A 12696-nucleotide genomic window follows, 5' to 3' on the forward strand; every position below is an offset into this window, starting at 1 on the left:
TAAATCTCACCCCGCCTTCACGTAACGTTATCCGATACGGTGATTGTTACATGTCCGCGCCGTAATCCCGCTGCTTGTGCGACGACCTCAAGCTTGCTGCACCAAACAGCAGACAGCGCGGTTGTTGTTCATCATCGCTAATGACGTCTAGTTCGGAGTTTAGCCACGCGGAAACCAGCCGAGAGAGGAGCCGCGACGCACGTGCGCGGGACCTATCAAAGCGGCCCCAATTGCCCGCGGGTCTGTCCGGGCAGTTTGTTCTGATGCACTGCAACGCCGGTGGGCTGGTGGTATCTCTTGCCGGTGAACTGCTCTCTTGCCGACTGGGAAAGTAGTTCGCCGGGATTTGTTGTATCTTCCAGACCATCGGGTGGTGGATATGCACCTACCTATGTAGGTACCCAGCCACCTAACCCAGAGTCATCTAACGTAGTGTGTACAACCACTTCACAACGAGTCAAGACCAAAACGCTGGACACGGAGGGCAAAAACAAGCAGAAGGGTAGCGAGCGCTAGATGGGCGTCGTTCTGCTCACATTCATTGACAAGAAGCTGGGCCCTCCGCTTGGGACCTACTTCTGGGTCATCTGTCGCGTCTATTATTTAGCTTCTTAGTCTTTGGTTACTTCTTTGTCTTCCCACCTCCCCATCTCGTCTCATAACAACATAGCTCTGTCACAACAAGCGAAAGATGTTATTTCCGAGCTCCCACTCAAAGATACGCTTAATCAAATTCGAGACAGATTCGGCGACATTGATATAGCAAACCCGCGTTAGGAAGATGTCGCTAATCTCCTATCAGCTTTGGTCGGCTCCCCAACCGCGCTCAGTCTCTCTTCTCCCAACGGAAGCGGTGATATAGCAATTAAACTATTCTATATATATAAACATGTTTGGCAAGGTTTAGTAAAGCTTGATAATTTTTATAGCTTCGTCTACTACGTCGTTTTAAAGTCCTTTAACATTAATATCTAGGAGGCTATTTTTATTATTATCGACAGCCTTAACGCCCTTACGCCTCTCCCGTCCAGTATTGCTCTGACCTTTTAAGGAATGTACGTTAAGTCTAGCTTGAGTTGACTTTCGGATAGCGAAATGCGTAACATTGTTAAAAGGGAGCTCTTCTTTAAGATTAAGGATTGCACCTTCTATAACATAGGGTGGAAGGAAAAGCACGTACAGCTACACCCAGTGAACGAGATATCCCTCAGCGGAAGTGACCCCTTTACATACCACCCACTCACTCTTCCAAAATCTACAAGAATCCATAAGATTTATCCCTCGCGATATGAAACTGCGGCGCTCGTATGTGAGCTTAACGAGGAAGTGTTAAACAGTAATGATCCACCTTCTTACGCTGCCATTTCGTATACTTGGGGCTCTCAGACGCCTAGCAGCGAATCTTTTGTCACGGAAAGACACTTCTTATTACTGAATTTTGTGAAGCAATTCTGCGCCGGTTCCGCCGGTCAGAAAAGATTTCATACCTTTGGATTGATGCCATCTGCATTAATCAGAACGTTGTGCAGGAACGAAACGACCAAGTCGCTATGATGGAAGATATCTATAGGCTTGCTGAGGTAGTTGCTATTTGGCTTGGCGCAGCAACAGAGTTCATAGAAGAAGCCTTTGACTATTAAGAGTCTAAGCGAAAATCGAGGTGAGTTGATTATTCGAAGAAAGAATGAACAAGTAGTCAATATTAATTCTCTGTTTCTAGAAAACCTCGATGACGATAGGGAGAAACTGGTCCTATTATCAAAGGAGATACTGGAGCAGCCATGGTTTACAAGAATGTGGACAATCCAAGAGGTGGCAATGGCATCGCCAAAGGTAGTGTATTTGTGCCGTGGGGACAGAATGATGAGATGGGAAACCTTCATGCAAGCTATGGCAAGCAGAAAACTTGACCCTGGAGTGAGTTATCTAGCGAACAGCGCAGCCCAGATCTTTAACCGCCTAAGTCCTCTCTTCGAGTCAGCGAGAGAAAGCTCTCGGCGCCCGGGCATTGTCTCACCCCAAATGTTGCTCAATAGTTTCACCCCATTGAGGGAAATACTCAACATCCTAGTCGAGGTTCGAGCGAAGCTTGCGACGGATGTGCGAGACAAAGTCTTTGCATTGCATGGCATTTTCAAGGCGTTCAACGCCCGCTTTCCTGCACCAGACTATTCCAAGTCAGTTAGACAGGTATTCTGTGAGACAGCTAAAGCAATCATTGAGCAAGATGAAAGTCTACACATATTGTATTATGTCTCCTCACGACAACGCGTGCCGGACTTGCCGACATGGGTTCCTGATTGGGGAGATACGGACGTCATCGACGGCAATCCGGTTTTCAGCTTTTGGGGCGCAACTCGCGACAGCGTGCATCGTCCACACTTTGATCAGACGGCAACATATTGAACACAACTGGCAAAGTCATTAGCAAAATATCTACTCGTGCCATAGCACTTTTAGTAGAGAATAAAGGGGACAATTGCAACATTAAGGTTTTCCGAAATTGGATCCGGTACTGCTAAAGCATTAGTAGAATCTATCCCATTAAGGAATCAATTAATAAAGTATTTTATAAAACTCTTATTCAACTTCCTATAACTAAAAAGTTAAATATCTTTATATTAAATTTATATAAAGAAAAGGTACGCTATAAATTATATTATATTCATTTCTGGTTAGCTACGTCGTCTACTCCTGTGTGGTTCTATTAGTGGTGGATTGACAGAGAAGTGTTAGTGTCATAACGGCTGCCCGTAACCGCTACGCCAACAACCCAAAAGGTCTGTAGTACGCCGTACTGGCGTACCCGGGCGGTCCGTACGTATATATATAGCCTCCGAGTAGCCTGTCACGCCCTGGAGTACAGGGCGGGCTACGCCGGCTACGTGACAGTTAGGTGGTTGGGAATGATCCTATTTCGTCGAACTCCTGACTAAGCTGTGTTGTGTGTACCATTCAAGTTTACTTGGAAGCCACTCCTAAGATAATATTAAAGATGTAACTGTTAGCTTGCCAGAAATAGTCATGTAGCCATATTCCGCTATCTTAGTTGGATATCACTGGACTGTTATCGTCTGATATTTCGTAGTATTAGGATCTTTTAATTTTAAGTCATCCTAGGTATAAGCTCTAATACAAATCGGTAGAAACCATTGAGCTTTTGAAGTTCCTCTTAACCGTACTGATACTAATTGGTTAATTTTCATAGACCTGTATTGTCAATACTTATTATACTACTTCTTACTTGTGAGAATTAACTATAATTTCTAGAAGAATACCGACTCCCATATTAATTTCTCAGTTGTTTCCAAAATTCTAAGTCACTGCCTAAACTCTAGAACGTATAAACGTTCTAACACTGAACCAATTATAACCTTAGTTCCTACAACCAACGACGATGTAGGACGGTACTCCCGCGGAATAAGAATGGCATCCTTGTCTTTACGAGTGATCCACCACTGGTTGGTATCTTTGTCACACCGGATGCGGTACAGGCTTAGAGTCTGGCTGTCCATGCCTGTTGGAAGTTTATGAAGGCAGGGTCCTTGAGGTGTCATCACATAATTGGGCGTTTCTCCCTGGGGTACTCCAGACAGATCCCACCACATTTTGAAGTCGATCCAGTCAATGTTCGTGTTTGATATCTCTCTCCCGCTTTCTATATCCCACCCCCTCAACGTGCGGTCTGTAGAGGCCGAGAGCACATATTTTGAATCTGGTGTAACCAAAACAAAGAGAACCCTTTCAGTATGGCCCACCAATGATTCGTGCTTGCGTCGCCAATCTTTTTCGGTCACTTTCTCCCAGACGGTCAAATTATCATCACTACCACCAGAGATGACATATTTTCCATTAGGAGAGAATGCTACCGCCATCACATAGTATCCACCGTGAATGCCATCTAGTATGGCTATCGGGTCTGGCTCTACCTCATTTCCAATCTCCCAAAATCGGATAGAGCCATCGTCGGACGCTGTTGCAACATATCCTCCATCGGGTGACCATGCAGCAGAGCGAACCCAGTCTTTATGTCCTCTAAAGACATGCAGTCGCTTTCCAGTTACAACATCACATACCTGCGCCGTCCCATCATCCGAGGCTGATAGGAGCTTGTCGCCTTTGGTTGGTGAGAAAGCTAGCGATCGCAAGTCATTGCTATGGCCAAAGTCCAGGTTGGTGGAATCGAGGTTACCGCTTTGTAAATCCCAAAGAAATACTGTATGGTCTGATCGCACCGCTGCCAGCATCTTGTTCTCGGGATGGAGGGCCAAGCCGTCTATAGAATATGGATTTACTACACCCTGAGACGGAAATGCTTCACCGTGCTTGTCGTTGACATACCAAAAATGAATGCCTTTATCTATAGCGCTCGATATTAAATAGTCGCCCCCAATTGGATCAAAAAGAATGACATGCGAGGCTAAGCCTCGAGCTTGCAGTGTGTTTAGATGTCGCCTCGTAGAAGTCTCCCAAATGTTAATAGCATGGTAGGAGGATGAGGCTAATCGGGATCCATCTGGTGAGAAGGTAAGGGAGTTAATAGAAGCATCGTCATTAGATTGAGACAGGCGTGTTGTCATTGATGCGCCTTCATCCTCGCTACTTCTCGACCTCGTTATATGAGGCGGTTTGATGGTGTAAATGGGCGCGTTTTCCACGTGCTCGGGATTAGCACCGATTTCCCAAATACAGACACTACCGTCCTCGGAGCCAGATGCTAAAAGTCGTCTGCCACTAATTTCATGGGGGCTCAAGGCCGCGCAGGTGAAGTCCTTTTGATCATTCGTAAACTTTTGTCGTACCTGGAAAGTATTGCTGTCACAGAGTTGAATGGCATCTCCTGACGTGATAAGGAGTTCGTTGTCTCGTGAAAAGATTAGCCCCAGGGCCCTGATTGGATACTCAATAGGCTCTTTCGGTTGATGTCCTTCGAGGAGTCCATCAATATTCCAGATGTACACCATTCTACGGCTAGCAACGGCAATTTTACTGCCATCTGGTGAGAGGCAAAGGGCATCGGCTCCGACAGTATAAGCTGGCAGTTCACCGACTTTCCGCCCAGTAAGGGTATCCAATAGTATGACAGGAAGATCATCCGGCCCTGCAGCTACAATCCTTGAGGCTAGAGCCACTCGAGTGACATAGCTATATGTACCTTTTCTGGCATCAAATACATGCTGCGTCGTCCCCGTTTCGGTGTCCCAAATGCGAACTGTGCCATCATCGGAACCGGAAGCAAGGACTCGACTATCTGAGGAAATCGCGATGCTACGGACCCAGTCGTTATGGCCACGGAACGTAGTATAGTTGGGACTCCAGGTCTGATCTATCTTTGGTTGTTTGCACAACCAGGGATTGACCGTGGGAGCCCATAGACTTTCTTCCGGAGAGAATATAGTCGTATTCAAAGCCTGCAAAGTATTCGGGCCATCTGTGGATATGTGCAGTCGCATAAATTGGTGCGCATCTTGCATAGCGTTGGCCAAGTCACTGTTTTTTTGCTTCTTTTCGTCAAAGTTAGTCGAAATAGTTTCGCCACTTATTACATACAGTGCATTCGGCAGGACTTTTTCAAAAGAAAAAACTCACCATCTTTCGAAGATACATGTCTGCATCCCGTAACCGAGACACCACTAGGTGTATTTTATCTCCTAACGTAAGAACATCAACCCAGTGTAGGAATTCCTTCTTGAGGAACGATATCACCGACTTCCGGACTGCGATGTTTTTAGCGGCCTCTGTTATTTGTACTAGATGTTGCATCCAATATAACGATGCATAGCTACTGGCTATTGTGGATGCCACTTCCTGTTGATCACGAGTGCCGTTAGGCAGCGCAGCATACTCATTAGCAAGACTATCCCCTAGGGATTTCAGACAGAGGACTGTGAGCTTGATGTGTGTCTTCGACCTTTTAGAAGGGTCTAGTATGTATCGTTTTGCGTATTCTCTCGCCGATTCATGCCGAAACAAGACTGTGTCCCCCTGGAGATGGAGAAAGCCAGAGCATCGGTATAGAATAGCTTTCAGATCTACCCGCCGCGGCCAGTCCAGAAGTTTCTTTAACTCAAAGATGCTCAATGATTGATATATAGCCCCCATTGCCAGCAAGACGTCAATGCAGTAACGGTTTTCTTCCTCCTGGTTGTCGATAATCTCGTGCATCAAGCTATATAGACCTGGTAGATCTCGCTTAGTTTCAACTTGAGCCACAAAATCCTCTACACGCCATAAGGCCTTGGACTTAAGCACCCCGCAGACTATGTCTACCCAAAGGTAATTCTTGACATCGAGCTGACAGAAGCTGTCTGTGACTAATTTCTCAAGTTCGGTATCATAGGAATTGCTCCTGGCCAAGACAGATACCGCTTCCTTGATGTAGTTGTCCATGACCGTGCTCGAATCATGTATATCAGAGCTCAAAGACAGGTGTTGCGAATGAGACCCTCCTGGATTTGATATGCCAGACACCAACCATTTTATGCGACTACAAACAGACGCTGATTCGATAATTAAATTGATGAACTCGGTCTTTTGATAGGTGCACTCATCCAAGGAGTCAACGATCAGGTACGTCTTCGGAAACTCCTCGTCTTGTATAATGTGGAAGAACAATGCTGATAGAGCAAGAAAATCATTGGGGTGGCCGAACTGTTTCCTTCCGGTAGTATTCAGTTTATCTTTTAGGTGTTGGGCGAGCGCGGTGCATCGAGTAATGATAAGACATATCAGATTTCTTAACGCTGCTGCGGCATTGTTCGACTCGAGGCTACTTTGGCTGAAGAAAAAGAAAGCGACACCAGGAGAATCAGTTGGTTTGTACAGGGTTTGAATGATACCATGAAGGAGTTTGGTCTTGCCTTGGCCGTGATCACCGCTAATCCAGAGCAATTGGCATTCCGGCTTCTCCCAGTCAAGAAAGTCAGTGTATTTCTCTCTACTTTCCAGCACACGATAAATTTCATTCGCCATATCGTTCTGTATCCAGTCTGAGCTTGTCAAATGTGACTTGGGATCCGTGACCGGTAAGCCATCCAATAATTTGTTAGGTGCTTCAACCTGTATGGGTGCCGCTTCGAATAATCTTTGAAGTGTGTAGTTAACGTGTTCCTCGTTGAAACCAGCCAGTGCTCTCTCAGCTTCAACCACTGAATCTAAGTTCAGCTCGTCGGTAAATACCGGGGTTTGAAAAAAGCCGTAACTGAAGCCAGGAGAATAAAGAATCGCCACCCTCATGAAATATAGTAAGATGGCAGCATACAGGTCCTTCATCCGCTTCAAGATTTTGGGATAAGCTGGATTGTTGTCTTCGTCACCTGTAAATAGTGTCTGCAGGCGGTCATACCATTCCATTCGCGATACAATATGAATGAAATTGGCTTGGACGTCATGTGTTTCTGGAGCAGATTGCCAAAGTGCCTGAAACATGGTTAGCTCTCATTTTAAGTGAGTTATGATCAGTCATTCTACCTTTGACGCATAGCAGGCAGCAACCCATGGGATAATGGCTGCTGGGGACATCCTCTCTCTCGATCTCATGACCACTGCTCTGCAAAATAAATGAATAAAGTCACCATAACCTGGGGACATTGACTGGTAATCTCTCTCTTCACTCCCGCCATTGACCCAACCATCAAGCAGAACCTCCATTCGCCATCGCCGGACCTGAAAAGTCCCCGAAGGAACAGTAGTTCCAACATCTGCCGATGAAGGCGGACGATCCGTTTGCCCGTGTAAATATCGGAGGTCATGAGCCAACATTCTCTCGTACATTCTGAGTATAGTTTTGTTTTGCTTTCCAACTTGATCATACGCCTCATCCCAAAGTATCTTGGTGCTCTCGGTCGATATATGAATCGCGGGGTCATGGTCGACGACAGGGATCTGATTGTCTTCTAGACGGGGCGTTTCTGGGGAAGAAGGCTCATGTGGAGACTTCGCGACGACAGAAAGCTCCTGTTGAGGCTCGCTCATGGAAGGGGACTCAGGTTGAGGTTGGGACGTAATGGAAGGTTGTTGTTGAGACTGAGACGCGATAGAAGTCCCACTTTGAGGTTCGAGCGCGACGGAAGGTTCAGGTTGAGATTGGGGCGCGATGAAAGGCTGGGTACGTTCTATCGTTGCTTCCATAGGAATTGTAGGCGCAATTTCTGTAGTTTCTAGTGCCTCACCGGCCTGTGAGGCCTGGTTTCGATTCAGTTTCTCTATCAGCTTCCGCGTTACTTTCTTCATGTTTCCGATGCAAAAAGTACCACATGCCATAAGCCGGCTACGTAGGAAATAATCAAAGAACGGGTGCAAGCTGAAGGAGTCTCTATGTGAGATTTAAAAATTGCATAGTCGATTGATAGTATTAATGGGAAAGCTGCTGTACAATAGTGCCCTACCTGCGACCGGTAAATGAAGCAGGCCTCTAACCCAAGCAAATGTACAGCTGTGCAATGCACTGCCTGATCTCCTCTTTTACCGTCGCACTGGTATTGGTGGTGGTATTGGTGGTAATACGCTATGTAATTGGCCATGGCTTTGCCAACACCGCAGGATGGGCAGGTACCAGTACCCGGCAGAATTTTCGACACCACACCAGCTGATAACGGGAATGTAACTACACGCGAGTAGCACAAAAGTGTCAGCATTTTTCCTTCTTCTCGCCACGTAAGGAATCCATGCGATGCTAATGGTAGCTGAGCCTTTGTATGCTCATAATCTTGCCTCAAGGTGGTAGGTTAGGTCAGGTCAGGTCAGGTTAGGTTAGTCACCTACAACCTTCCAACATTCGAAGCCTTCAACAACAACTTTCTAATGCCTAAACCCTGTAAAAAAGTTCAGAAAAATCAAAAGATTACTTGCAATTAATTGCAATTAAAGGAGTCAAGTATAAAAATCTGTTTTGGTTTGTGAAATAATCTAGAAGGTCTTATCTTGTTTTGACTGGTCAAGTTATCTGGCAATCAAACAAAATAATACTTGGTCGGGGGGCGGCGCTGGTGGTCAGGGGTTGCGAACGAATTCTTCCCTCACCACGGCCTGAAAGTCAATGTTCCGAAGGTCTCTATTCTTTCCACATAGGTTTTCCAGCTTAACGTAGGGTTGATCACCCCCTTCTCCCATCTCCCTAAACCTTTTCTTGACCATCCTGTATCTCCAGTCTTCACCACTGTCGTCAAATTTGGGCGAAATGCGATAGCACGCCAGTATCAGTGAGGCAGCTCCAGCCGCGATAGCCGTTGCAGCTGAACTTCCAGTGACTGACTCCTCGGATTTCAAAAACGGGATCTGTCCAACTTGGACATTATGACCTACAAATCTAAACCTATACCCGCTCTTTTGACTGAATGGTAGGAGATTTCCCCACTTGTCGCACGCCACGATGGTGAACAGATCTTCGTTATTATCTGGCTTGTCTGTTGACGTTGGCGTCGTCGCTAGACCCGTATCCGCCGTGCTCACCAAGACTACAATGTCTTTTCTTCTAGCCTTCTCTATCTGCTTTATCATGTCTTCTGTGTTAGCGAAGACCACGAGACTAATTGATATGATGTCGACCTTCTTGTCAATTGCCCATTCAATTGCCTATACCCAAAAGATATTAGCCGGGCAGTCAGTTCTACTCATTTGGGTGGGCAACTATGAGACAGGTCTCACCTGAGCAACGACATTAGCTGCAATACCTGAACTTCGTGTCTCTGCTACCTTGACCACGTATAGTTTGCAACGTGGATCGATCGAGCAGATCAACCTCGCCATCTGTGTCCCATGAGGCTCAGATGCATGCCACCACATTTGTTCTTCGTCATCGCCGGTGTTCACGTAAGACTTCCCATCCTCTATTAGCTCCGCCAAGTCGGTAGTTGACGGTTGAGTCGCATCGGTAGGGTCTCTTGTTGATATATTATCACTACCCTCCTTCCTCCCATTTGTTTGCCCGTTTATAGCCCCATCCTCTCTCTCGCTCTTCGAATCTCGGGACTTTGCCTTGCCGCCAACACTCACCACGCCGCTATCGATTACTGCTACTTTAGTTCTCTTGTCATCGGGAAGCTTGAAATCGACGTATTTGTCAATAAATGCTGCAAGGTTGCCTCCGACAACGTTGTTTCGTCTATAAACGAAGTTAGCGTATACACCCACTCTAAGAAATAGTGAACTGTTACATCTCATCCAGATTTTTATACGTCTTAAACCCTCGGTCCGTGGCCCATTCGTATTCTGTCACTGGAACCATGGGCGTGTTCTGGGTATCCTTTCGCAATCCTTGACGCCCTTTAGTCCAACGATACCCGAGCTCATCTCTATTCAGTTGGTCTAACTTCTCTTGTAGTGTACGCACTGAATCCTTCAATTGTTTCTCGCTCATTACGTCCTATAATATTTATTAATAGATTGCTTCCTAGACGGTGTAAATGGGAACGACTTACAACTACTACGTTTACGAATAGTCTTTGTAACTTTTAGATGTAGTTAGTAGACGGCATCTTGATGTTCATGTGGAGATAGCCGTTTTTACCTTCGGGAAACTTCTTAGTTCAGAAAGCCAATGATCGTGAACGGCTTGTCTTCCACTACTGAAGAGATGTAGCTCTTGTAGTTCATTCTTGATTTTCAAGTCAAAGTTTCCAAGATACATATCAAGCTTTCTCCACTTGAGGATGCGAACGTTGAATTGGTTCACGCAATATTCAACATCCTCATCGATATGGGGGGTAAGAAGTCGATCAGGGACGGAAAGCTCGATTACGCTCTCAACTTTTCGCTTCCGGAGCCACTCGAATATGTCTCTCACTTCATGGTAGTCCATACGCAAGCTGGTTGCTAGGTTTTGGGTTTGCTTTGGAACCTGTGTATGGAGATCCGGAAACTTCGCATACTTCAGGATACTTTCGAACTTGTATATCCTCCCCATTGCTTCTTTTTGCTGTAATAGTCCCTGTACATATTCGGTAAAGCTTTGTTCCTCGGTATCTATGCTTGATAGGTGGAGGCAAAGCTGATCCGCTGGTAAGTGTATTAGTTGGTGAGGGCAAAACTGACGCTCTTCCTCTTTGTCTTACCTTCAACTGTGCACAAGATATGTTAGTGCCACTAGGAAGGTAAGACAAATTGAACAGTATATTCGTACCATTTGACTTTTTCAATATAGTCCGGAGTTCCCTGATTCCAAATTTATCGCTAGTGCTACGGATCATAGCACAAACCAAAGTATGCCGAATATCCTCGTACGACGGAGTCGAGGGTTTCAGCTCCTGTATAGCAAATATATCTTGCTTTTCTCCGGCTTGAACTTCGATTTGTTCTGGAACATCTTTGAGAATGCTTTGGACGATCTCTGCTTTACGAGAGCGGACAGCTGTGTGCAGAAGGTCTTTGCTCTTCTCGCTGAGAAGCCAACATCGGTCTGTGCGATCAAATTTCTCCCACATCCCGATGTCGTTATTCTCAATGACAAACTTTGCGTTGTCGTACGTAATGAAGATCTTTGCGCTTGGAGCTTCCTTCTCTCCGCTTAGTAGGTATTCGATCACCTTGGTTGATGATACTTTCACGGCACTTTTCCAGATCTTGCCCCACACATCTCTATCCTCGCTTTTATCCATATGACGCACGATGAGCTTGAACACGCCAAGAGCAGTGTCTTCTTCTTCTTCGTCTCCCTTCATCGCAGTTCTCTGTATGACAGCCTCAAGACATTCCATGATGTTATCTCTGTCCGCTAACTCCGAATACCTTCCCAGCAGCATTTCAAGTACACCCAGTCTTAGCTTTTCAGCTGCAAGGCGAAATGCAGTTTTTTGGACGCTTCCGTATTTGTTGTCGATATAGCTGTCAAGGAATGCCTTCCTCTGCTCTGAGCCTTTGGAATGCTCAGGCAGTACATCCAGCATGACATTAACCAGCTGTTGGTCTCCTCGTGCCACAGCTTCGGGGAAGCAATATGTTGTATCATCAGTTTTGCGGTTTGTGCGTTCGTCTTCAGATTTCACTTTTATAGGATGCGTGAATGGCATCATTGGTTCAAGGCGACATAAAGCTTTGGCTACTATGTAAGTAGGTGTTTGGTCTGTACCTTGGCTTCCAAGTTCCCATTCCCCAATCGCCTCGAGAAGCAGTTCTGCGTTGTGGGTTCTATCCTTCCACTTCCCTTTGGATCCCAACACCTCTTGTAGGTCAGCAATTAACTTTTCATACAAAATTTGGATACCATTTGTGTTCGGGATCACACTGCCGTGAGACTTAGATTCGTGTGCAGCCCTGATCTTTTTCACGGCTTTGTGAATATCTCGCCAGATGCCTCTTCTGTTGTCATCCTTCCAATATTGATCAAGTGACTTCAGGTCTTTCAGATTAAACTCCTCAAGAATTAGATTAGCCATAATGATAGCCACTCTAGCTTTCTAAGCAAACGCTAAATGAAAATGGGCTAAGTGATGCTCGATGAGTGTAGGAGGTTGACGAAAGATCAGTCACATCATGCGAATCGTAATTATGATTGAAGTATCGCCATTACTTGGTGAGAAGAAATAAGGTCATGTTTTCTTACAAAGTAAGCGACCAGCCATATAGACACGTTGCTATTGACAACCGACCGCTTCTCAATATTAGGGTGCATACCCAGCCTCAAAATGTCACTTACGAATAAAGGGGGTTCACTTCGGTGAAAGATGTACTGTATTACCCAGGCCCAATTTTCGGCGATTT

At 45.7% G+C, this 12696-nt stretch overlaps 3 protein-coding genes across 3 annotated transcripts; 1 reads left to right on the plus strand and 2 right to left on the minus strand.

The window, feature by feature from the left end:
• Nucleotides 1-1395: 1395 nt before the first annotated feature.
• On the plus strand, nt 1396-2581 carry F5B22DRAFT_598224 (uncharacterized protein). The gene is made up of 2 exons (XM_047974349.1): nt 1396-1660; nt 1721-2581. Exon 2 carries the CDS (start codon nt 1795-1797, stop codon nt 2404-2406), a length of 612 nt encoding a protein of 203 aa, XP_047832765.1. The 5' UTR covers nt 1396-1660; nt 1721-1794; the 3' UTR covers nt 2407-2581.
• Nucleotides 2582-3080: 499 nt separating this feature from the next.
• On the minus strand, nt 3081-8420 carry F5B22DRAFT_598225 (uncharacterized protein). Its single transcript, XM_047974350.1, has 3 exons — nt 7471-8420; nt 5590-7419; nt 3081-5504 (listed from the first exon to the last, which is right to left on the minus strand). The coding sequence occupies exons 1-3, from the start codon at nt 8260-8262 to the stop codon at nt 3321-3323; spliced, it is 4806 nt and encodes a 1601-aa protein (XP_047832766.1). The 5' UTR covers nt 8263-8420; the 3' UTR covers nt 3081-3320.
• A 130-nt stretch (nt 8421-8550) lies between these two features.
• On the minus strand, nt 8551-12622 carry F5B22DRAFT_598226 (uncharacterized protein). The gene is made up of 9 exons (XM_047974351.1): nt 12539-12622; nt 11120-12334; nt 11052-11057; nt 10508-10995; nt 10419-10448; nt 10155-10363; nt 9646-10102; nt 8825-9573; nt 8551-8750 (listed from the first exon to the last, which is right to left on the minus strand). The coding sequence occupies exons 1-8, from the start codon at nt 12555-12557 to the stop codon at nt 8992-8994; spliced, it is 3006 nt and encodes a 1001-aa protein (XP_047832767.1). The 5' UTR covers nt 12558-12622; the 3' UTR covers nt 8551-8750; nt 8825-8991.
• Nucleotides 12623-12696: the final 74 nt, after the last annotated feature.

This window comes from Xylaria bambusicola (genome assembly GCF_022495145.1).
Source record: "Xylaria bambusicola strain CBS 139988 unplaced genomic scaffold F5B22scaffold_11, whole genome shotgun sequence".
Classification (NCBI taxonomy): Eukaryota; Fungi; Ascomycota; class Sordariomycetes; order Xylariales; family Xylariaceae; genus Xylaria; species Xylaria bambusicola.